General features: G+C 47.1%; 1 protein-coding gene across 16 annotated transcripts in view; it reads left to right on the top strand.

Moving 5' to 3' along the window:
• The window catches only part of MAP7D2 (MAP7 domain containing 2), a 105,979-nt gene that overhangs the window by 31,267 nt on the left and 48,707 nt on the right, over positions 1-26,005 (top strand). For all 16 annotated transcript variants that reach the window (XM_082375577.1, XM_082375578.1, XM_082375576.1 and 13 more), the window contains exons 2-3: positions 20,728-20,805; positions 21,927-22,090. In XM_082375577.1, coding sequence (XP_082231703.1) covers positions 20,728-20,805; positions 21,927-22,090 — 242 coding nt within the window. The remainder of the gene's footprint in view (positions 1-20,727; positions 20,806-21,926; positions 22,091-26,005) is intronic.

Here is a 26,005-nt window from a genome sequence, read left to right as displayed (position 1 = left end):
CTGGGCTGTCCTGGGCACCGTAGGATGTTCAGCAGCATCCCTGGCCTCAGTGTACTAGACGCCAGTAGCATGCCTCTCCCCAGTGTGTGACAACCCAGAACGTCTCTGGACATGTCCAGGTGTTTCCTAGAAGACATGATCGCCCCTGGTTGAGAACCCCTGTACTAGAGTGTAAGGATCGTATAGCGTGCTGTTTTTAAAGGCAGTGGTCATGTAAGCACTGGTTTGGGGTCAGCTGTAATAGAAATGTGTGTAGTGACCTTTAAAGTGTGACAATCTGGCTAATTTTAAATAATGTGAGGGGCTTTCCTGGTGGCGCAGTGGTTAAGAATCCACCTGCCAGTGCAGGGGACACGGGTCCGAGCCCTGGTCCGGGAGGATCCCACATGCCGCGGAGCAACTAAGCCCGTGCGCCACAACCACCGAGCCTGCGCTCTAGAACCCACGAGGCACAACTACTGAGCCTGTGCTCTAGAGCCCGTGCTCCGCAGCAAGAGAGGCCACCGCAACGAGAAGCCTGTGCACCGCAATGAAGAGTATCCCCCGCTCGGCGCAACTAGAGAAAGCCCGCGTGCAGCAACAAAGACCCAACAGAGCCAAAAACAAAAATAAAATAAAATAAATTAATTTTTTTAAAAAAGCTTTAAAATAATGTGAATCCAAAACTGGGTTGCTGTGATGGGCTACCATGCTTAAGTAGCAGCAGCATATTGTTATTCTTTGGTGATGGTATTTGCAGGTAAAAGACAACATGCAGGATTTGAAAATACATGTGTATCTCTGTCTTCCTGCCACGAGAAGGAGAGACACAGTGACAGCCACGGCAGGCAAGACAGCCGTGCTCAGACACAGCTGTAGAGCACAGAAGGGCGTTTGTCGGGCGTTGTCTCGAATGGCAGGGGCCTTTTCCGTGAACAACCCAAAGAGAAGCGTGCACGTAGCCGTAAACCTTGGGACTTCACCACTGAAGGCCTTGTTGTTTTACTCTGCAAAAATCATTCCCAGAAACAAATAACAAGATTCACGTTTTGCCTTTTCTCTTGTCAGCATCACAATCTGTAATCTTCCTGTTTTCAAAATAAACTTGTCCACCAGCAGCAATAAGTAGAACTTTAAGATTTATGTGCCTTTTGTTTTTCCAAAGAGGTATTTAGATGGGGTGAAGTGGGGTAAATTTAATTAGCAAGCTGGGAGTCTCTGCAAGGCTGTTGCAAAGGCATGCCAGACTGTCCTGCACGACGTTGAGTGAGGGCACACATTTTGCTCTGCCCTTGCGACTTAAAAAGAAGCTAGTTGAGCCCGGAAGCTGTTTCTGCCTCAAGGCCTCAAAGTGCCCTTGAAGATGGTCCTTGTTTAAGGACGCCAGATGCAGGGCCTGTAGGTTGGGACGGGGCCAAGCAACCCTGCTAGGCATGCTTTTCTGGGAGAAAAGGAACAGGAGGTTCCTTTCAAAATTCACCTTTCAAAATTCTTAATATGCCTTCAAATTGTTTGCAGTACAAAGAGTGATGGTTTTTTCTAGCCTCTTTATTTCCCCTTTGTATTTTGTTTTAAAACTGAGGAATCTTTTTGGAGCCACAGCCTCGAGCACCGCACTGATGCCTCCGGTTCAGTTCCGGTAGCCCTGTCAGTGGCCCCTTATGCTGGCATAACTGGGGCCATCTCCGCCGTGGGGCTGAGCCGCCCAGAGCTGAGCCTGGGAGTAGAGGGGCCTGCAGCGGGAGGAGGGTCACTTTGGACGCTTGCGTTGCTCAGGAGTGGTAAAGTTCAGGTCTGGACCCTAGTGAGGTGACCGAGGAGAAGCAGGCAGCCTGGGAACAAGGGGCTGTCCTCTTGGGGGGGGGCCTGAAGGCTCCTGCCAACCCTGTAACAGGGAGGGTGGAGAGACCCCCAACACCTGGCGCATATCAGTGTGGGAAACACTCCGGAAACAAGGACAGAATAAGGGGTTTTCTGGCCTGCCTCGCTCCTGCTCAAGGGCAGAGCTCTTCTCACAGTAGGGACTCGGGATCTGATGGGCACCTGGGCCAGGAGTGGCATGAAAATTGGCCAGAAGGGTCTCCAGTGACCCTTTGGGATCCTTTACACATCTTTTACTTTCATCATCATTAAACATACACACCACCCTGAAGAGAACATCAAATGGCAGTACTAATAATGGGAATGCTACAGTTAATTTCTCTTTACCAGCTTTTACCTGCTGGATTCGGTCCACAGTTTCAGAGAAGTTTTTAAATTTCTTGTACTTTGTTGCTGAAAAAAGCAAATAAGAAGAGTGATCTTTTTTCCCCCGTGTCTGGCGCTCTTTGCAGATGTCCAAGGCCTTTCTGAGTCCTCACTGTAAACAACCACTTCCCCTGTGGTGTGCAACCCCGGAACCCGCCTCTGCCCACCACTGAAGGACAGTCCTGGGTTAGGCTTAGGAATGGTGATGCCTGACCTTCACCGAGCACAGCAGGCAGCGTTCTGAGCACAGTGCGTGCGCACACACCCTCTGTCTCTGTCTTTCTCTCTCTCTCCCGCCCTCCTCCCTCCTCCCCCCCTTCCCTCCTTTCCCCCTCCGTCTCCCTCTCCATGGTGCTCCAGGATATCTGTGGGAGTGGAACCTGAGCCCGCCTGGCTCTAGAGCACTCACGCTCGCTCAGGCACTGAACCCAGCTTCTTCTCCATACTTGCTGGGGGATAGGAGGGCTTTTCAAAGGTCGTTCTGTCTGCAGATTGGAGCCTTACCCCTTGATTGGAGCAGGTTAGCCTCTGGATGCTCATGCCAAAGCTCCCTGTGTCGGAGCTTCTCAATCTCTAAAGGACCCTGAGGCCAACCTCAGACGCCTGGTCCTGCGTGCCCCGTCCGTGGTAGAAACCTCTACACTTGCTCTGCTGTCCGTGTTCGCACCCTTTTCCGGCGCCAGCCCCCACTTCCCTCTTTCTGGGTCATCACCCTGGACTGTGGCTACAGGTGGTCCTGTGATGATGAGAGGCGCACAGAGCAGGGGAGCCTGGAGGTGGAGGAGAGAAGGTTGGGAGTTTGGTCCTTAGCATGGAGCCACCCAGCTACTCCTCTTTGGCGTAGGGTTATTCTGAGAAACTACAGACGCCAGAGAAGCTCTGAAAACAGTAAAAGTTACCGTTTTGTAACGGAAATCTGCATTAGAAAGTGGGTGCCTGTACTAGGAAGACAGCTATCTGAGAGGCTTTATCTGCATTGCAGGGCAACCTGTGTTTACCAAGCACTTCCTCCTCTCACCTTCCATGAACTCCACCCCACACACACATCTTTCCTTTGTCTTTAGCTGCAGATGGTATTTAAGGTGGTGGTTCGGGCCATCTTGGAGAGTGTTATTGTTTTCCTGGGAATCTCCTATGTGTACGTGACGTTTATATTTAATAAACTTCTGTCTGTATTATAGGGGGTCCCAGCCAAGAACTCAGAAGGGTAGAGGGGAAATTATATAGGTTTCATGTAACTAACAAGTCATGTTGTGAACAGAGTATGATGTGCATATTGGGTCCTTTTGAAATGATACATATGTGTATTAAGTTTATTGTAGAAACACAGGAGTCCAGGTAACTCCTGCTTCCCAGATGACGAGACAGGGTGGGAGGGAAGTTTCTGCATCTCGGTGCTCAGTAGATAATTAATCGAGTTGAATTTTTCTAGCTGTTGGTTGTCTTCTTTTAGCTACCTTTGGCTTTGTTCACCTCACCTTCTAAGTGAATTGTCAGCCCAGCAGAGCAAGTCTTAGAATGGAAACGGGGACCTCTTAGGAAGCTGTAGGGGGTTTCCTGGGGGAATTTTGTGGGGTTCTTGGGGAGACTGAAGGGTGGAGCTTCAGATCCCGTGGCCTGGGGCCCGGGCCCAGTGCGCGGCTGCCACAGCTTGTTTGGTCTGTGTCCTCAGGTATCATCAGGAGAAGGGAGCCAACCGTGACTCCGGCTGCTGAGTGTTTTCACAGCGCCCCCCTGCCCGCTGCCACCGCAACCCTGGGAAGTAGGTAGTAATGCTCCTATTTGTAGAGGAGGAGCCCACAGCTCTGAGATGTGAAGCGATTACTGCAGTTCCCTTGACTGGGGCACTATTGGACAGGCCACGCAGCTGGAGCCTCCGAGAAGCCCCCAGGACGGAGCTTTGCATAGGAATGGGGAAGTGATCCAAATGGAGGCAGTTCTTCTGGTGGCTGTAGAAAGAGGCAGGCCTTTTTGGACAGTGGTAGCTGGGACCTGGTGTAGGGTGGAGACAGTTAAAGGCATGAGAAAGGCAGGTAACGTGACCCTGGAAGAGAACGGCTGTCAAGGCAGGGTCCAGAACGAAGGAGCTGGCTTGTTAGACCCCTTCTCTCCGAAATCACCAGGTGCCCTTTAAGAGCCCTGCAGCTCGAGCCAGCCCCTGGGCCTTTGCAGGTGACTTCCGTTCCCACGCCAGCCCTGGTGAGGTGTACCTCCTGTCTCCCATCCCATGCTGCCCTTGGAGTCCAAGTCCTCTCACCCCTTCACGGAGCCGCAGTGAGGATGCGGTTGCCTGGGAGATCCAGGGTTGTTCTTTGCAGCCTTGGGCACTAATGAAATATGGCAGGTCAGCCAGCACTGAATTTTTGCCCTTTCTGTGTGTTGTTGCCATTGTTGTAGCGTTAAAAACAGGTATCATACACTAAAATGCACACCTTTCAAGTGTGCCATCAGGTAAGTTTAACAAATGCATACATTGTCTTGGCCCAGGCTCCCCCTCATTAGCACGGTAGTCCTCCAACAGTCAGGGGCCCAGCCTGCCTGGGAGGGCTCGGGGCAAGCTGCAGACACTGCTGATTTGAAAGCAGGGTTTAAAGATCAGGGGGATCGGGGCTAGTTCTGGACTGTAGTAGTAGCCGTGCTGGTGGATGGGGGGATGGTGACAGTGATATTGATGAACACTGATGCTTTCTGAGAGCTTAATATGCCCTAAGCACTTGTATTTACATTTTCACTTAAGGGCCATATCTAAACCAATGACGACGGCGATGGTGATACCCTTAGGTAATATTTATTAGGCATTTAGTATGTGCGAAGAGCTTTACAGATATTCTCCTTTAAGCTTCACATTACTCTATGACACATGTAGTATTATTATCCCTATTTAATCTGTGAGAAAACTGAGGCTTGGACACTTCCCCAGTGGTCACACTATCAAGTGCCTGCTAAGCAGGGATTTGACAGAATCCAGGCAGAGCTCCTTTTCTTACCACGCTCCTTTGTGCATCCCAGTAAGAACAGCTCCCGGTTTCTGGGCACCTAGATCCCTAGGTCAGTGCTCTTTCCTTCAGGTGGCCTTGCCTCTCAGTATTGAGTTGATGACTGTCAGCTTGGGAGTCAGCCAGACTGGCCTCAAATCCAAGCACTGCTACACAGCAGCTGTGACTTTGGACAGAGGTCTTAACCTCTGTGGATCTCACTTTCTTCATCTGCAAAATGGGGGTATGTCTCACCTCCTAGGATTATTGTGAACATTAAATAACATTTGGAGAGTGTAATGCCAGGCAGGAGATAGGTGCTTAATAAATGGTACCTTTAGAAGAAAACAGGCTAGCCCATGAACATTTGTACAGTTCCCCAAACTGGGTGCAGTTGAATTTTATAACTTGGTGTGCTTTCATTTGCTTCTGGGAGTTTGAGTTGCTGTGGCAGGAGCTCCTGGGTTGGCTGATTACGTGTATATGAATATAACTAGGCAATTTACTGTTGAAATGGTGAAGAACAGCGTCATCATATGCCGCCTTCACAATTAGTGTTTGTGAAATGTCATCTATGTATTCTTGTTTTAGTAAGAAGTTACTTGTCCTACTAAAGACAGGATCTCATTTCTACTGAATTACCGGAAGGGGCATGTCTGCATGTGTAGACATACATAATGGTTGGTAACTGATAACCTTTGCAGAAGATGAGAAATCAACGGCATGTATACCTGTTTCTAGTGTAATTTTTATAGAAAAGGAATACTCACCGTGGTTTTAGCCTGGCAGCATTGTATGCACTCTGCCTCATCACCCACGTTAGGAGAAGTAGTGTGGCTGGTTTTCAGGCCTGTGTGCAGGAGACCCCATTAGCGGAAGAGGGAGAGCAGTAACTAGGGACAGGCAGGCTAGACTAGCTTGATTTGCTGTGCTCCTGCTGTGTGCTAGATACGGTTCAGCAGTGCCTGTGAGCTTGCATTGCATCCTTACTGTAAGAAAGGCACTACTGTTTCTCCATCTTACAGAGGAGGAGACTTAGAGCAGTTGCTATAGGACTTCGCTGTTGTGCTTTCCTTCTTCCAGTAACCCTATGAAATTGGTGTGGATTGGTGACGATTATGTGCCAGGTTCCAGGTTCCAGGGCGAGGAGGATGCAATCCGAGATCCATTATTGTTTGACCCAGTGTCAAAGTGCTATACTCTTCGTGATTGTTTGGACTTCACCCAATTCTGCACTTTAAAAAACAAAAACAAAAAACTGGCCCTTCTCTGGGACTTCCCTGGTGGTTCAGTGGTTAAGACTGCGCTCCCAATGCAGGGGGCCCGGGTTTGACCCCTGGTCCAGGAACTAGATCCCACATGCATGCTACTACTAAGAGTTTGCATGCCACAACTAAGGAGCCAGTGAGCCACAACTAAGGAGCCCTCGAGCCGCAACTAAGGAGCCCGCCTGCCACAACTAAGACCCGATGCAACCAAATAAATAAATATTTTAAGAAAAACAACTGGCCATTCTCTTAGCTGTGTAATTGTGATTTAAGAAAATCTTTCAGGAAGCATTTAAGTCATTTAGTAATACTCTTATCACATCTACATTTTTCTGGGAAATTTAATTCAGTTAGCTGTTTTAAAGGAAACTTCTAGGAATTTAGCGTATTTTATAAAAACATAATAGCAGTTTAGATTTGTGTATATTCTTATGTAGTTCCCTATTTCTCCACTTTTCAAGGACTTTTTGGTATCTGTATACATTTTTAAAAAATGTATTTTGATACCTGGGTATCTACACCTTTATCCTATAGTAGTCAATGGCTTTTGAACATAAATGCTAGTTCCAGGCCTGCCTCTTTAAGAAGTATAAATTATGACATCATCTTTGAAAGAGGCACATTGGAAGTAATGAATTTGATGGTGATAGGGTAATAGTGACTTTTTCTCTCCAATGAAAAGAGAACTTAAGCCAACTCAGAAGATTATAGTAGGTGAGAAATGGATTAGATCAGTGGTTCTCAAAGGATGGTCCCCGGAAGAGTAGCGTCAGCATCACGTGGGAACTTATTAGAAATACAGATTTTCAGGCCCCACCCAGACCCACTGAATCAGAAGCTCTTGGGGTGGGACCCAGCAACCTTTTTAAAATAAGCCCTCCAGGGAATTCTTTGGATATGTGCTAAAGCTTGAGCATCACTGAATTCATGCTCCCTACTTGGCCCCCCACCAAAAATTCTCAGGTAAGCTACTGGGAGAAATGACATCTTCCCAAACCACAAATTGAAGTTGAAGCCACCTAGTTCTGCTCTTATCAGAGACAGAAAATGGAATAAATGGCCACTGAAGGGTCTCTGTAACCTTGCAATTATCTTGGGGTTAGTTCCTGCCTAGGTATTTGTTTCTGAAATAAATATCCCAGATAAATACTAGAACACCATGTGGTAGCCAAAGAAATAGAATTCAGTAGTCAAAAAAGAACAAAAGCAATTCAGATCTTTACTGGAGATTAGAAAAGTGTCAGAGGATTGAATTCTAACCTACAGCTCTTTGCCTATTCGCGCACGCGCGCATACACACCCCCCCCCACCCCACCCCCCACCCCCCACTTCTGAGAGTCTCGGAAACCCTTCCTGTGCTCACCTCCCAGGCAGAATTCTCCCCAGAGGCAGCCTAACATGGCTCCAGACTCCCTTGTCCCCCATCTCTCAGTTCCTTCTCTCATTTGCCCCCTCATGCAGCTTTTGCTCCCCTTTCCAATGTCGATGTATCAAAGCTGATTCACTTCTTGCAGTCCTGAAACCCTTTCTGCCTACATTCTTCATCTGTATAACAATAGCCCAGGAACTGATCCACCATGTTGGATGGCAGAATGGAGGAAGCTGAGAAGATAAAGATAATTCTGTTTCCAGCGGAGGAAAAGAAGCAAACCCATCTCTCTGTCTTGAAGCAAGTAGAGGGCAGAGGGTTGAATTGGACCCCTGAGAGCTCTTCCACTCGAAATTCCGTGATTTGGGATTTTGAAAGTGCCAATCATGCATTAAACTTACTTTTTAGGGTTTTTTGAGCATCGTACACTGGTATGATTAAGCCCTGGTTTTAACAGTATTGAGGATTGATTTATTAATATTCTCAGAGAGTGCCTTTAATGGTTTTGAACTTCATTTTGGAGAAAAATCAGGTTTCCAGATAAGAATGTTCTTGACCTGTTAGTGCTGTGGCTTTTCATCACAGTTCACTGCATTACAGCAGTCATCCTGAAGTACGGATGGATGCCAACAGGACCTACTAGGAATTGAGATTTAGCTCCACAGTGAAAGAAATTTAAATGGAAAGTTTAGTGACCCTATGGGATTGTAATTGGTTTTGAGATTTTAATTGAAAAATATGAGGCAGGAACATGTGATGCTTTCTGAACAAAAACAATATACCCTTATGCAAAGATGAAAAAGGTTCTAGGTTCTGTCATTTGATTTTCAGTTCCCACTTGTAGGATTGCACTTCAGTGAGATTTCAGGCTTTACCTCTTATTTTCTAACATATTTTTGCATATACCATTACCCCTGCCTGGAATTTCTACCTTCCTGCCCTTCGTTGATCTGAGTCTGATCCTGCCTCCTCTCCCCCAGGAGAACAGCAGAGTCTAGGAGAAATCACAGTGGATTAAGGGTCAGAGAGATAAGGAGAATCCGCCCACTCAATATGACAGTGGCTGGGTCACTTGACTTTTTTGAGTCTCCGTTTCTTTAATCTCGAAGTATAACCCCCCCTCCTAAAAATAGTGGCTGTGAACATTTAATGAGCATTTATTACCATGGAAAGTTCTTCACATACATTATTTCATGTAATCACAATAACAGTTTATCACAACACATTTATTATTTATTGGCAAATTGTTTTCATCCTCTACCCCCATTTTTTTCACAAACAGCAGACTTGTCAACATTCATTTTTTTTTTTTTAGAAATTCACGTTCTTTTATTTATTTATTTATTTATTTATGACTGTGTTGAGTCTTCGTTTCTGTGCGAGGGCTTTCTCTAGTTGCGGCAAGTGGGGACCACTCTTCATCGCGGTGTGCGGGCCTCTCACTATCGCGGCCTCTCTTGTTGCGGAGCACAGGCTCCAGACGCGCAGGCTCAGTAGTTGTGGCTCACGGGCCCAGTTGCTCCGTGGCACGTGGGATCTTCCCAGACCAGGGCTCGAACCCGTGTCCCCTGCATTGGCAGGCAGATTCTCAACCACTGCGCCACCAGGGAAGCCCGTCAACATTCATTTTTGCTTCCCAGTTTTACACAATATAATAAAGCTCTTGAGATTGTGTGGCAAAGACACTTTATGGGGATATAGATGATTTTTACGTAGTCAAATGAACCACATGTATTTATGTTATATTAAAACTGCTGGGGCTTCCCTGGTGGTGCAGTGGTTAAAAGAATCTGCCCGCCAATGCAGGGGACATGGGTTCGAGCCCTGGTCCTGGAAGATCCCACATGCCGCAGAGCAACTAAGCCCGTGCGCCACAGCTGCTGAGCCTGAGCTCTAGAGCCCGTGAGCCACAACTACTGAGCCCACTTGCCACAACTACTGAAGCCCGTGTGCCTGGAGCCCGTGCTCCGCAACAAGAGAAGCCACCGCAGTGAGAAGCCCACGCACCATGACAAAGAGTAGCCCCTGCTCGCCGCAACTAGAGAAAACCTGCGCGCAGCAACGAAGACCCAACGCAGCCAAAAAAAATAATAAATAAATAAATAAATTTATTTTTAAAAAGCTGCTTTCTTGGAACCAGATATATCATCTGAATATTTGAGAGGAAAAAGTAAAACCAGTAACCTGGGAGACTTGGAAGAAGGCCACAGATGAGATTAACTAGGCTATGGATTTTAAACCCTGTTGCTGAACGCTCCCTGAGGTGGTTTTGGTTTTTTCTTTTTGAAAATTTCTTATTGCAGTATAATTCACATAACATAGCATAACATTCACCATTTTGAAGTGTAAATTTCAGTGGGTTGGGTTTTAGTACATTCTCCATGTGGTGTAACTGTCGCCACTGTTTAATACCAGAACATTGCGGTCACTACTGTGAATAATGCTGCTGTGAGCGTTCGTGTTCAGTTTCCCTCCATTTCTACGTGTACCGATGCTTTCCTGAGGGGAACACCTCCACCGAGCTGCGGGGAGGGAAGGGGGTGAGCCGTGGGAGAAAGGGGGGGAAATGAAAGGTGCCACATCGTCAAGCTGACCGTGGCTGTGCAGCCAAACACAGCTGGGTGCTCGGACCCACGGGCTGTGTCCAGAGAGGGCACGTGGCTCCCTGTGGCTCGGAGCGTGTCACCGGCAGAAAGAAGGGCAAACAGGTCCTCTGTTGTTGCCTTCCTGTCTCAGTCAGAGTGAACGCCATGGGGCCCTACCCGCTTTGTCCTCTGGCTCATGTTTCCTGGCCTTGGTGGGCAGCCTCTGCAGGTCGGGCCTGGTCACCGTCAAGGCGCTGGGGTCGCTCCTTGTCACCCGCTGCTGTTGGGGCAGTGGCGGAAGCCACTCTGGGGTGTGGTGACCGCGGGAAGCACACAAGCCATCACTGGAACGCTTCTGGCTGAGGCTCGGTGTAGGTGGCTGAGGGCCAGGGTCGCGAGCAGGTGAGACTGAGCCAACTAGTCTGGGGCGTCATCTGGGTCCCACACGCTGAGAGATCAGAAAGTGCTGCTTGTTGGCTTGTGGTTCATCAGAGGACTGGTTTTCCGGCTCCATCGCTGTGTAACTAACCACACCAACACTCAGCGGTCTCGAATGCCACCTTCTCTCTCAGGGATCTGTGTGCTGCCTGGGCTTGGCTGGGTGGTCCTCACCTGAGATCTCTCCTGAGAGGGCAGCTGGAGGGCCACAGTGCGCACTCTGAGGCTGGCCCTTGATGCTGATGTTGGCTTGGAACTCTGCTGCACCTGATTGATGGGAGCCGTTCCCCGGGACCCGCTGTGGGACTTGGCATTCTCACAGCGCAGTGATGCGTTCCGAGAGGGTGATTCCCCCAAGCTAGAGTCCTGTGTCCCTTGGAAGTGTAGGAAACCGAGGCTTCTGAAGTTTAAATAGTGGGTCAGGTGATACAGAGGCTGTGGGAGTGATTGTCCTTGACCTGATGCTGTCATAGGATTGTGGGAAATAAGCAAATATGTGTCTTAACACTCAGGCCTGGCACACAGTAGGTGCTCGTGACCTCCACGTTTATTGAGTACTTAATGTGTACAGAATACTGTGCTAGGCTCTGTTTTTCACACACACACACTGTATTTTATTTTTACAAGAGATAAATAAACTGACACCAAGCATTGTAAATGGATGACCACAACAAAAGCAACAATGATTGCAATTACCAGACACGAAACACACTCATACTATGTCATAATATTGACATTCAGTCCAGTAATCCTCCACCGTAACAGCTCCTTTACTTTGCAGTGAAAATTGATTTGTATATTTTTTGCCTCTGAGTCCTTGTGGGATTTTTTTTTATATTCAAACAGAAAGTCACAAAAATTATAATCATCCTCATCAGTTCACTCAGTCCCATGTAATTAATTTTTTTTTATCTTGATCTTTTGTTAGTACTTTTATGAATTCATCAGTTTTCCATTAGAGTTCTGAAAATGCTTATTCATTCAGGTCAGCAGTATAGTCAGTTACCAGAAACATGTACTTGCCAGAGTCTTTTCCATGAATTCCTTGAAGATGAAACCCTTTTATAGGAACATTTTTGCAAAAGCATCAGAGTACACCCAGAACTGTCTGTAAATGACAAAAGACTTAAAACTGACCACAGTTAAAGTTTTGATGAAAGTTCATAATAATGCAATTGGCAAGGAAATTTAGTTATTTCTGAGATATACATTTTAAAGTAATAACTAGAATTATGACTTATAACATTATACCAGAACATATAAGATTTTTAGAAATTTCATGTAATGTCTAAAACATTTATATTAACATATTTCCATACAAATAACCCAAAGAAAGTTTAGTATTAGTTGTTTTTTTTGTTTGTTTTTTTATACTGCAGGTTCTTATTAGTCATCAATTTTATACACATCAGTGTATACATGTCAATCCCAATCGCCCAATTCAGCACACCACCATCCCCACCCCACCACGGTTTTCCCCCCTTGGTGTCCATACGTTTGTTCTCTACATCTGTGTCTCAAATTCTGCCCTGCAAACCGGTTCATCTGTACCATTTTTCTAGGTTCCACATACATGCATTAATATACGATATTTGTTTTTCTCTTCCTGACTTACTTCACTCTGTATGACAGTCTCTAGATCCATCCACGTCGCAACAAATGACTCAGTTTCGTTCCTTTTTATGGCTGAGTAATATTCCATTGTATATATGTACCACAACTTCTTTATCCATTCGTCTGTCGATGGGCATTTAGGTTGCTTCCATGACCTGGCTATTGTAAATAGTGCTGCAATGAACATTGGGGTGCATGTTTCTTTCTGAATTATGGTTTTCTCTGCATATATGCCCAGTAGTGGGATTGCTGGATCATATGGTAATGCTATTTTTAGTTTTTTAAGCAACCTCCATACTGTTCTCCATAGTGGCTGTATCAATTTACATTCCCACCAACAGTGCAAGAGGGTTCCCTTTTCTCCACACCCTCTCCAGCATTTGTTGTTTGTAGATGTTCTTATGATGCCCATTCTAACTGGTGTGAGGTGATACCTCGCTGTAGTTTTGATTTGCATTTCTCTAATAATTAGTGATGTTGAGCAGCTTTTCATGTGCTTCTTGGCCATCTGTATGTCTTCTTTGGAGAAATGTCTCTTTAGGTCTTCTGCCCATTTTTGGATTGGGTTGTTTGTTTCTTTAATATTGAGCTGCATGAGCTGTTTATATATTTTGGAGATTAATCCTTTGTCTGTTGATTCGTTTGCAAATATTTTCTCCCATTCTGAGGGTTGTCTTTTCATCTTGTTTATGGTTTCCTTTGCTGTGCAAAAGCTTTGAAGTTTCATTAGGTCCCACTTGTTTATTTTTGTTTTTATTTCCATTACTCTAGGAGGTGGATCAAAAAGATCTTGCTGTGATTTATGTCAAAGAGTGTTCTTCCTATGTTTTCCTCTAAGAGTTTTATAGTGTCCGGTCTTGCATTTAGGTCTCGAATCCATTTTGAGTTTATTTTTGTGTATGGTGTTAGGGAGTGTTCTAATTTCATTCTTTTACATGTAGCTGTCCATTTTTCCCAGCACCACTTATTGAAGAGACTGTCTTTTCTCCACTGTATATCTTTGCCTCCTTTGTCATAGATTAGTTGACCATAGGTGCGTGGGTTTATCTCTGGGCTTTCTATCTTGTTCCATTGATCTATGTTTCTGTTTTTGTGCCAGTACCATATTGTCTTGATTACTGTAGCTTTGTAGTATAGTCTGAAGTCAGGGAGTCTGATTCCTCCAGCTCCGTTTCTTTCCCTCAAGACTGCTTTGGCTATTTGGAGTCTTTTGTGTCTCCATACAAATTTTAAGATGATTTGTTCTAGCTCCGTAAAAAATGCCATTGGTAATTTGATAGGAATTGCATTGAATCTGTAGATTGCTTTGGGTAGTATAGTCATTTTCACAATATTGATTCTTCCAATCCAAGAACATGGTATATCTCTCCATCTGGTGATATCATCTTTAATTTCTTTCATCACTGTCTTATAGTTTTCTGCATACAGATCTTTTGTCTCCGTAGGTAGGTTTATTCCTAGGTATTTTATTCTTTTTGTTGCAATGGTAAATGGGAGTGTTTCCATAATTTCTCTTTCAGATTTTTCATCATTAGTGTATAGGAATGCAAGAGATTTCTGTGCATTAATTGTGTATCCTGCTACTTTACCAGATTCATTGATTAGCTCTAGTAGTTTTCTGGTGGCATCTTTAGGATTCTCTAAGTATAGTATTGTGTCATCTGCAAACAGTGACAGTTTTACTTCTTCTTTTCCATGTGGTAGGCTCTTTGAGGGCTACAAGAAGGAATGGGACATTCATGGGCCCTGCCGTCGAGAGGCTAATATCCTAATTGGACTGGAAGGAGGGACCTTGAGAGAAGGCCTATAAGGGTGGAGCTTCTGGTGCTTGAGGACCATGAACTAGAGAGGGAAGGACCCCAGAGCAGGGATGGAAATTAAAGGAAAGATTCACTTCAGCTTCAGTGGGGGTGGGGCGTGTGGGGAGCTGCCTTCGTTTCTTTACCTTTGAATTTCCTGCACAGATCCAGCAAGATAATGTCTACAAAGATGTTTTAAAATGTTCCTTGTTTTTTTTAAAAACTAAATTTATTTATTATTTATTTATTTTTTGGCTGCGTTGGGTCTTTGTTGCTGTGTGCGGGCTTTCTCTAGTTGCAGCGAGCAGTGGCTACTCTTCATTGCAGTGCACGGGCTTCTCATTGCGGTAGCTTCTCTTGTTGCAGAGCACGGGCTCTAGGCGCACGGGCTCAGTAGTTGTGGCTTGCAGGCTCAGTAGTTGTGGCTCATGGGCTCTAGAGCACAGGCTCAGTAGTTGTGGCTCATGGGCTTAGTTACTCCACCTCATGTGGGATCTTCCCGAACCAGGACTCGAACCCATGTCCTCTGCATTGGCAGGCGGGTTCTTAACCACTGCGCCACCAGGGAAGTCCTCCTTGTTTTTAAGGACACTTCTGATACATGGTTAAATGCTCTACAAATGGAGAGGTTTCCATCAATGGGATGTGATATTCATGGCCATTCATTCAGCAAACACTTGAATACCATGTGCAAGGTGCTGGGGATTCGAGGGCAAGGAGCAGATGAACAGGCTCAGATAATAGCATGTGGGACAGTAACAACCATGGCAAACGCTGTGTGTGTATGGGGTGCAGGCAGGTGGCCGATCTTTCCTTCTGCAGACATGTTTTGGGCCCCAGTCTTTGAGTCCACACTTAGCAGGGCTCTGGATATCCAGAGAGGAGCCACAGGCAGGGCCTTGCCCTGCAGAATCAGCATAGTCTAGAACAGCGGCTCTCAAGGTGTGGGCCCTGGACAACATTCTGTGGCCGGCCCCAGGCCCACTCCATGAAACACTCTGGGGGTGCCGTCCAGCAGTCTGGGTTCACAAGCCTTCTGGGTGGTTCTGACCCACGTTCCAGTGGGAGGAGCATTCTCAGTCCTGCTGCTGCACATGCGCATCACACGGGAGCTTTCAGAGCACCAGCGCCCTGGCCACACCTGAGACGACAAGGCCAGTCTCTGGGAGGGAGGCACAGGCACCTGTAATTGTTAAAGCTCCCCAGGTGATTGCATTGTGTAGCCACAGTTGAGAAGCAGTGGTCTCCATGCCCTTAGACAGATCATCACAGCGCAAACGAGTCACCACGGAGGTGTGAATGCATCCCTGCCTGCCGGCCCATAGAAGGACAGGCACCCCAGAGGAGGGGGCTGGCAGGCATTGGACTTCCTATTTGATGAGCTCTTCACTCCCGGTTCCCTTTCTTTTGTCTGGACATTGCAGTTGCATGGGTGTGAGTTGTGATTGGGGAGGTTACTTTAAAATTCATTTAATGCAATCAATTTTTAAAAGCTGAACGCAGCTGGCTTCCCCTAAAAACTTTGTATTTCGATAATGGTTATTACATACCATGAATAATTGACTAATATCAGCTCATTAATATTCTAGTGGGAGAGTACCCCAAGCTAATAAAATACATTTTTAAATTAGTTTTTAAAAATATGTTGCCACAGCCCAAGGATAACAGGAAGTTACTCCAAGCAAGAGCAGTTCAGTGAAGTAAGAAATTTTATGCTGTTCTGTTCACATAAAATAGTTGTTTGGCTGCTCGTTCTCCCTGTTTGAGTCTCATTTCCTGTAGGGATGAATTGCCCAGGAAAAGGCCTCCGTTTCAGGGGTGCACACTACCTGAGCGCTGTTGCCCTGGGAAGCATTCTACATCAAGACTGGGCCAGGGGTGGCTCTGACGTGGGTTCCCCTTGTCCTTCTGGTAGGTAGGACACCTCTGGGAACATGTCCCCTGTGCCCCCTTTGTCTTTGGGTCCCTCCCAGGGCTTTACACTTGGGCCAGATTTTTAAGAATTAAACTTTCTACTTTGAGGTCATTGCAGAGAGACCCCGTGTACCGTTTACCCAGTTTCCCCCAGCGGTACTAACGTGCGGCACTGTCGTCCACTCTCACAGCTAGGGTTGCAGACGCCGGCACAGTCATCACTGCAAGGCCCCTTCATGATGCCCCTTTGTAGCCACCACTTCCCTTCTGCCCCTCTTCCCTAACGCCTGGCAAGCACTGATCTCTTCTCCATCTGCTCTCATGGGGTTCAAGGATAAAATGGGTGTCTGGTTTAATAAAAGAGAGACAATACGTGTGCACATGTAATACAAGGGACAAGGGACGATTGGGTACAACACTAGGATTTCGGGCCATCCAGAAAGAAGAGTGCCTTGTGAACCGAATTCAGCATTAACTCTTGACTATACCATGTCTTTAGAGGAGGTCTCCTGGTATTGTTAGCATTCCTGTACTAAGGTCGCTTGCCCTGGGTCTGTTAATCATAGTCTACCTTGATTGCTCTAGCTGTGTTGCTGTAGTGGTAATCACAGGTCAGGTCCACGCCCTCTAACACGTAGGGGCTGTCTGGTTTGTGCTCTACCCCTTCTTCCTTCGGGATGAGCCCAGGGCCTCTTGGCAGGGGTCCCTGGAGGGTCATCAGGGATCACAAGATGGAAGTTGGAGATGTAAGTTAATTATTTGGCTTCTCCTCAAATGGATGTTCTGGAAATGATTGCTTGATAGTTCTCTTTTAATCAGGAGAGGCAGATGCTGTGTGGGGGAAGGAGGCCTTACCCCAGCCTTACTCACCCAGCAAAACTCAACCCTGATTGGCCTCTGAGAGTTTCGTTATTCATCGGTGTCCCAGAGCAGTTACGTGTGAAGGGAGAGAATCACAAGACTGAACCTGGAGGCTCCTGGTCCAGGACTGTTCGGTACGGTGGCCACCAGCCTCATGTGGCTAGTGAGTGCTTGAAATGGGCCCGGTGTGATGGAGGAACTGAACTGTTAATTGCGTTTAATTTTGATTATCTTAAATTTAAACAGACACACATGGCTTGTGGCTGCCATATGACAGCATAGACTCCAGGCTGCCCACCTTGGGCTGTTTGGGTCACTCCACCCCACTCAGTGGGGCTAAAGAAGAATGGCTTGGCCCTGTTGCCCCCAGCGTCATCTGGCTACCCCCTTTCCCCACCCAGCGCCCAGACATTTCCAAACCATCAGTTTGAAGGGGAAGCAAATAATTAGCACGTCTGTGCCCAGCTGGCCAGTGCCTGGCTCACAGTAGTGCCTACTTGGTACTTCTCTAATGAGTTGGACTTGCACTTCTCTCCAAATTTGCATGCACATTCCTGGGACAAGGATGGGACTTGTTCCCTGCGTACAATACTGGGTCTCAGAAAGCCATGAAGGTTTCGTTCATGGGTGCTAAGATAGAGCTGTTAGTTTCCTCCTTTGCCAGAGAGCCGCATGGGAAAGCAGTAATTAAGAGTGTGTGTGGGTCCTGGAGTCAGGTTCTCAGGTTGGAATCTGGCGTCTCCACTTTCTGATGGTGTGGCCTTGAACAAGTTAACCTCTGTGCCTCCCTTTCTGTACCTATAAGGTGAGGATCATAATAGTATCTCCGTCATCATGGGGTGATTGGGCCGAGTAAATTCAAGCAATGGACTTGGTTCGTAGATTGTAGCCTCCCGTTATGACGAAGCAGGTGATGACTAAGGAGCCTGATAATGAAGATGTTCTGGAAAGGAAATGATTTGAAGATGTGACTCTTACAAGTGCCCACAAGGGGGCAGCCTAAAATCATGCATGTCCCTGGAACAAACAGCCTTCTGTTAGTAAAGCCTCAAGGCAACATGGCCAGTTTCAAATGTGCTTGGCCCTTTTCCCTGTTTTTCTTTCTTTCTTCTGTTTGAACAACACTTGCAGTGGTTCTCGGGCAGTATCTTAGATCTAGAGGGTGACAGGTCACACTGGAGCCGAGGAGTTGATGTGGGTGCTGATGCCAGCATGTGTCCAGGTGGCCTAGGCTTCTCTTTGTAGCTTTTCACACAGAACAAATCCTTATTAATCAAACGCTTAAGGTAGAGGCTAGAGCTTGAAAATGTTTGGAGGATCATTGAAGAGAAACCTGGTTTTGTCTCCCTGCTCCCCTTCCACTGACCACATGGCTGCCTTTGAGCTTTGTGTGTGCACCTTGAGGCCTGTGGGGGTGGGGTGTGGCCCGAGCAGGCGACCCAGAGATGCAGAGCCGCCCTTGGTTTGGGAGCCCCTCCCTCCCTGCAGGGAGACCGAGAGCGCTCTGCAGCCAAGCAGAATGAAGTTAGGGTTCTGCCAGCCAGAAACTGTGGGGTCTTCAAGGTGAGTGGGGTTTAAAAAGGTGCAAGGGATGTGGGGAAAAGGGGTCAGATTGGGGGAGCCAGCAGTGATGAGTTGAGAAATTGGGCCTTTAAATTCTCGATGCTGTTCATGTCATCAGTAGCGTTGTAATGATTAAGAGTTGACAAAACCCAAATAAACTTATTTACAAAACAGAAATAGACTCACAGACATAGAAAACAAACTTATGATAACCAAAAGGGATGGGGGGAGGGATAAATTAGGAGTTTGGGATTAACAGATACACACTACTACACATAAAATAGATAAACAACAAAGACCTACTGTATAGCACAGGGAACTACCTTCAATATCTTGTAATAACTATAATGGAAAAGAATATGGAACAGAATATATATATATATATATATATATATATATATATATATATATATGTGAATCACTTTGCTGTACACCTGAAACTAATACAACATTGTAAATTAACTATACTTCAGTTTAAACAAAAAAGAAAAAAAAGAGTTGACTAAAAACAAACATGGGGAGTGGCACTTGTAGTCAGGTTTATTTTCCAGGACTTCTCTCTTGAGCTTTAATATACCTGCTGCATAATCCAGGCTGCAAGATTAGATGCTCGTGGGGAATCGTGACAAACCATTGTTTATCACGTCCATCCTTATCTGCATTCCTGCTGCCTGCACTGCGGTCCAAGCCTCCACGTCCCTCTCCTGGGCAGTGGCAGGAACATCCCTAAAAGGGGCACAGCTCACTGTGGCAGCGAGGCACACTATGAAGTCAGCTGTGACACTACCACGGAGGAGGGCCCAGGCGCTGGGAAGGTGAATCCAGTTGTAGTAACACTAAAGCCGATTTCTCCAGAATGTGGTCCTTGACCATTATATAAGTAATACTCATGAATGACCAGTGGTGACCAAGTGCAGTAAATTATTTTTAACCCTAAAACAGCCGTGAAGATCATTTAGCATTTGATTCAGAAAGCACTTTAGGGTCCTGTAGAAGATGGGTGGAGATGCGGAGCTCCTGGGATGTTTCTCAGACTTGGGGGGAATTGCCATTTGTTCCATTTTATTTGTTGTGGATATTTAAGTAACAAGTACAGTAAGTCCCCTACATACGAACCTTCAAGTTGCGAACTTTCAAAGTTGTGAACATGCATTCCATCAACATCAGGTGTGAGTGACATTGCAGCTTGCCCTCCATCTCCTGTTACTGATGATCCTTCAGCTGTACCACCTCCCACCTCCTCTCCCTCCTCCAGTCAGTAACTCTTCCTGCCTGTTCACGCGATGCCAGCCCCTGTATGCCAGTTGCTGTACTGTACTACTGTACTTTTCAAGGTACTGTACTGTAAGATTAAAAATGTTTTCTTTATTTTTTGTATTTGTTTTTTATGTATTATTTGCATGAAAAGTATTATAAACCAATACAGTACGGTACTATATAGCCGATTGTGTTAGTTGGGTACCTAGGCTAACTTTGTTGGACTTATGAACAAATTGGACTTACGAACGTGCTCTCGGAACAGAACTCGTTCGTATGTAGGGGACTTACTGTAAACAGGAGTATGTTATATTCCTTCTTTGTGATTCTAAAATGCTAAGATTGACATGGGAGCAAACTCAGCGGAAACGAAATCAAACTTGAGTGTTGTATTTTCTCAGTGTTCACCCGAGGAGCTCATACATGTCCCTCAGCAGTTGGCTCCTTCCAGAAAGTCAGATGTTCACTGTCTGTGTAATAATCGTGTCTACTTTTGTGCTTCTGCCTTCCCCTGGGAGCCGGACGGGGGGAGGCCCAGTGGGCTTTTCTACACATTGCCAGACCTGTCACTTCTTGCACTTTCTGACCCCTGTGAGGCCAGGCCTGGGGACGGAGGACTAGGGAAAGGGTTGGTTCTCTGGGGCTGGCATTGGGCCACTACCAACCCAGCTTGGTGGGGGAGCGTGGCAGCCGTGGCTACTGCCCCTCGACTCTCAGGATCGGGCCGTGTGTGGGGTACGGAGCACTGCTGTTGGATGATGTGTGCATGTGGCCAGACCCAGGGTGCAGGCCAAGGGGGTCCCTGGCACTCAGCGGACGGGGAGAGTGAAGTCTTTCATTGTGTTTTCTCTCTTGTAGGCATGGATGGATTTTTAAAATCTGATGAGAGACAACGACTAGCTAAAGAAAGACGAGAAGAAAGAGAAAAATGTCTTGGTAAGTTGTGCACTTTGGCTGTTTAGGTCTAAGGGAGTGGAGATGTGATGATGTCTTTTCTCAAGACCCTTAGAAATTTGTGACTGAATGGGAAGAGAACTGGGACAGTTGCTAGGTGAACGTGGAAAACTGGGAGCAAACCCGCACTGCCACTGGCCCGTTCACAGTTGTTATGTAATTCTCAGGACAGTTGATTTACTCATTGAGCATGCGTTGAACCTCTGTTACTGGTACTGCGCTAGAGCTGTGGGTAGGATGCTGGAGAACAAGAGACAGTCACCGCCCCCGCCCGCTCAGGCGGCCTCTCCCCAGGGCAGCTAGAAGGGCCATCCTCGGGGGAATGGAGGAAATCGGCACCGAAGGCCATTTCTGTGTTAGGACAGGGAACCCATTGAGAAAGGCTGTCGTACCTCTTGCAGGCTATGGACAGATTCGTCCAACCTGTTCCCCCCAGGGTGCCACGAGGTAGGTGGAGTGGCTTCCCCAGGGCACTGAGACAGATGAGGAGCTTTCGAATCCTACTCCTTGAGTGCCTCCTGCTGGTCGGCTCAGACATTGCGTCCTCCAGGGAACCCTTGCCTGCCTGGCCAGGTGGAGTTAAGGCCCTTAGTAAATGTCTCAGGAAGGAGGCGGGCCGATCCTGTTCATCGTCTTCTGTTTACCCTCACCCAGCTCAGCGTCTGGTGCGTGGTGCGTGTACAGCTAACGTGTCCCGAGTGAAGATACCCTGATAGCTCTCATTTCTCAATCCTGCGTGTGGCCTAGCCATTGGGACGAGTCTGACTTGATGGCAATGACAGGCAGAGCTCCCACGTGCAGGGGCAGTGACTGTCCACTTCCCGTGCGTTGTCTCATTCGGTCTCCACAGCACGTAACGTTGCACATGCGACATCCCCACTTCACAGAGGAGGAAACTGAGACAGAGAGCTGACGTGGTTAATATGTCCAGGGTCACCCAGCTAGTGGCGGAGGCGCCAGAACCTTTCATCTCAGTCACTTCAGCCTACGATCCCACCGGGCTCTTTTTTGGGGGTCACTCTTACTTCTGCGTTTTTGGTATTAACCCAAATGGTGTGGGGTGCTCTGGTAACGACACCTCTCTTCTGCCTTCCTTCCCCCAGCTGCCCGGGAGCAGCAGATCCTGGAGAAACAGAAGAGAGCCAAGCTCCAGTACGAAAAGCAAATTGAGGAGCGATGGCGGAAGCTGGGAGAGCAGCGGCAGCGAGAGGAGCAGAAGAGGGCTGCCGTGGAGGAGAAGAGGAGGCAGAAGCTCCGGGAGGAGGAGGTGAGGGCTGGGCGCCAGCCGGCTCCGCAGCGCACGCTAGAACAGGAACAGAGAGACAGGTCCATTCAGCTTAGCTGGGGAGTCTGTGCTTCCGGGACAGACACGAGGCTGGAGGACGGGCTGTGAGGGTGGAGGACAGCATGACCTTGTACTCACTGCTGGAAAATCAAATAGTCTACCTTCCGATACAGACGTGCTAGTCTGTTTATATTTTAATGCATGTTCTTGCTTTAATCATCCTTTCTCTCCAGTTATCTTTTAAAAAAGAAATGGAATGTAATTACCCTGACAGAGTCCTTTATTACTAAACTTTGAAAATATATTTAGAAAGCATATTTGGGGTATAGATTTTCTTAACAAGTGTATTTTAAGGGTGTAATCATAGCCTTGTATCAGGTGATGATCATTTTTCATTCATAAGGTATAGTGACTCATCATTTATTTTTATTTTTTACCACTTGTAAAAGCATAAACTTATTACAAATTTTAATACATGATTAGTAAGCAAAAAGGTAAATATTTATTGTAAGTAATAATAGATGGGGATGATATTTGAATGAATTACCCTTGAATGAAGAATTTGTTTATTTTTTTTTTTTAATTGTATTTTTTAAAATTCTTTTTTTAAATTGGAGTACAGTTGATTTACAATGTTGTGTTAGTTTCAGGTATACAGCAAAGTGATTCAGTTATACATATATATATTCATTCTTTTTTAGATTTTTTTTTCTTTTTTAAAATCTTACTAAATTTATTTTTATTTTATTTTTTTTAACATCTTTATTGGAGTATAATTGCTTTACAATGTTGTGTTAGTTTCTGCTGTATAACAAAGTGTGACTCATCATTTAGTATGAACAATATAGAGGTTTGTTAATCGCCAACACTATAAGATACAGAGATGTTGGTATAAGTTCAGTATTTTTTTAATCTCTGAATTGTTATCACTGTCTTTACCCTTTTGTCTTTTTTTAATAAAAAAAAAAACAACACAAACATGCTCACATACACAGAATTAAACCCATCTTTGCCCACAGAGCACAGGCTTAAATGGCGGCTTCTTTGTTCCTCTTAGTGAATGGAGGCCTGAGCAGGGTCTTAGCCACAGTCGCTGTTGCTCTCGCAGCCCGATCACTGCCTGCCTTTGTCAGCTCCTGGTGCAAATCCCAGCCCTCCCCCTAAGCAGCTGGCAGCCAGGGCCAAGTCTCACACCCCTCTAGCTCGGTCTCCTCAGCCCAAAACAGAGGTGGTCATAGGAGTTAAAGGAGGTGACTTCCGCAAGTGCCAGCAAAGCACCTAGCACAGAGTAGTCGCTCAGAAATGTTAGCTTCCCTTCAGTGACTTCAGCTGACCCTGGCTGAAGCAGTGTCAAGAGAGAGCTACCCAGGAAAGATTATGGCACAGAGCGTAGAGACCAAGAGAAAAGCCACAGTGCGTTGGGCTGTTTCAGTGACGGGGCGGATCTCTCCTTTCCCAGCCTGGGTATTTGTCGTGAGTGCTGGACTCGCCCCTTTTCTTCCCATCCTCCCTTCCTTGACTCACAGCTTCTCTCTTTTCTCCCTGCTCTCTCCATTTCCACTCCTGACCTCCTGCGGGATTGCTGATTGCAGGGAATGTGTGTCACTGCCGTTTCCAGGAAGGGGTGCTGTGAAGTCACAGGAGACGCTTCCTGAGCCTCTGCCACACCTGACAGTGTCACACGGGTCCACCTTTGAGGGACCCGTGTGACAGATGAGGGGATGGCATGCCAGATGATTGGTCCTGATGCAGCTGACTCGTTAGTGGCTGTGCTTCGGACAGTTTCCTGTTTGCTTTGTGTGCTCCCTTTCACCCCTGGTGTGGTGGTGGTGGGGAGTGGGGCAGGCTGCCTGCCCGTGGTCAGCACAAACACACATCGAGCTTGCGCCCCTCTTCTCCCCAGACACGGCAGGGCAGGGCTGAGAGCTGGGCCTCCCATGGGTGTAGAGCAACCGGAGGAAGCAGTGGGCTCCCTCCACCACCTGCTCCTGCCCTCTGAGCCCCCGGAGACCCAGGTGGAGCTTAGGGACTCTCCCCATGCAGGCTGGCCTGTTAACCACCTCATCGTCAGTGCTCTGCTAATGCAGAGGTCCGATTGGCATTCTCATGGGTGGTCTTTGGAGAGGACAGATAGGTCTCTGCTGCGGGAGCCCTTTCCAAAGGAAAGCCTTTGCATTTGCCCCCATGGTTCGCTGGAGATCTTTGGGAGGACTGCTGCCTGCTTGGCACATGGCTGTGGAGACTCTCCATCCTCTTCTCAGTGCCAGATTTAAGTCCTTTTTGTCAGGGCCTGTCTCTGTCAACCAGGGAGAAGCCTCCGCAGGAAGATGGTTCATTCCATTTTGCTTCTGTAGCTTGTTGGAAAGTGTTTGCGTTGCCCACAAACTCCTGCCTCTCTGGGTCTGATATTAGGAGCTCATAAAAGGCCTGTTGACTCCTCACCTCCCCACCAAGGACTGTTTCCATGATGTCACTGTTGGTAACGCCTCACATCTGTGTGGGTGAGCCCCAGACTCGGCCTGGAGGCCTCCTCTCCACCAACACAGAAGTGGGCTTCACCGCCGGCCTAGCTCCCAGAGGTGTCGAGGGCTAGAAGCTGGTCAGGCCTGTCCTTGGGAAGGGGGAGTCCAGTGTCCAGTTGACACTCTGACCTTGAGCTCGTTTTCTCGCTGGAGGCCGCCTTCTCCTACAGGTGGGTTCTTCCAATCTTCACATGCCACACAGCTCCCAAGAATCAAGCTTCTGGAACAAGCTTTTGTCATCTGCCTGGGTTAAGGCTGACAGCACAATGCGCTCACCCCTTCTCCACTCAGGGAAGTATAGCTTCATGACTAGGGGCCCTGGAAAATGGTATTTGGTGAAGCCACCTCTATGTTCCTCATGCTAAACAGAAAACCAGGAAAGACCTCTTTCAAAGAGTACCTTCATCTCTGTAAGTTACTTGAACACATCACAACTTCTCATAATCTTCTTGCTTGATACCTAACAAAACCCACCAGGCTGAGTGTAAAAATGAGAACTTTCTGAACTCAACTAAGCAAAAACTTCACTAAGCTGAGCGCTGACTGCTCTCAGAGGGCATTGGCTGGCATGGGGCATGGTGATTACGTGGCTTTCTGGCCAGATGTGGACGTGTTTGCAGGGAGAAGGGCCCTCCACGGAGCCCTGCTTAGGACCATTTGGGGGCTTGTCCCCCTGCTGTCATCCCCAGAACACATGTAGTAAGGGCAGTGGAAAAGGCACAGTCAGCCCTCCACTCCTGCCTGAGACAGTTGTCTGGGTAACAGTGGCCAGGCCAAGCCCTGCTGGAGGCCTTTCATACTGCTCGGCCAGCTCAGTGCGTCACCTTGGTCATGGATCTCCTCTAAGTTCATCCAGGCAGGTCTAGGGCCAGAGCTCAAGGGGTCAAGGGTGAGTTGCCCTCATTCCTTCCTTCCACTAAGCCCCACCCAAAAGAGGACATTGTAGGGACAATAATCTGCGTTGCCCTTTCCCCATCCTCTGTTGATCATCAGATGATCCTCAGGAGAGCCAGAACTTGGCAGGAATTGCAGTATGCAGTATGCAGCTGTGATATTTATTAATACCGTTCTTCTGATGTGATTGAACTTTCTCGCACACGCTCTCTCGTGCTCAGCCTTTCCTCTAACCAGGGGTTCTCAGCACCATCCCAGCACCAGCAGCAGCCGCATCTCCTGGGAACTTACGAGAAATGCATTGTCAGCACATTCACCTCAGACCTGCTGACTCAGAAACTCTGGGGGTGGGGCTCAGCAACTGGTGATTTAACAAACCCTCCAGGTGATTCTGATGCAGACTCACTCACATTTGAGAACCACTGCTCTAAACTGCCATGTTAACAATCCTCTTCAAACTTGGGTTCAGTTAGCATTGGTT

The sequence above is a fragment of the Balaenoptera borealis genome (assembly GCF_965194805.1).
Source record: "Balaenoptera borealis genome assembly, chromosome: X".
NCBI lineage: Eukaryota > Metazoa > Chordata > Mammalia > Artiodactyla > Balaenopteridae > Balaenoptera > Balaenoptera borealis.
The sequence above is the reverse complement of the archived record's forward strand: the minus strand, read 5'-3'. Positions and strand labels throughout refer to the sequence as shown.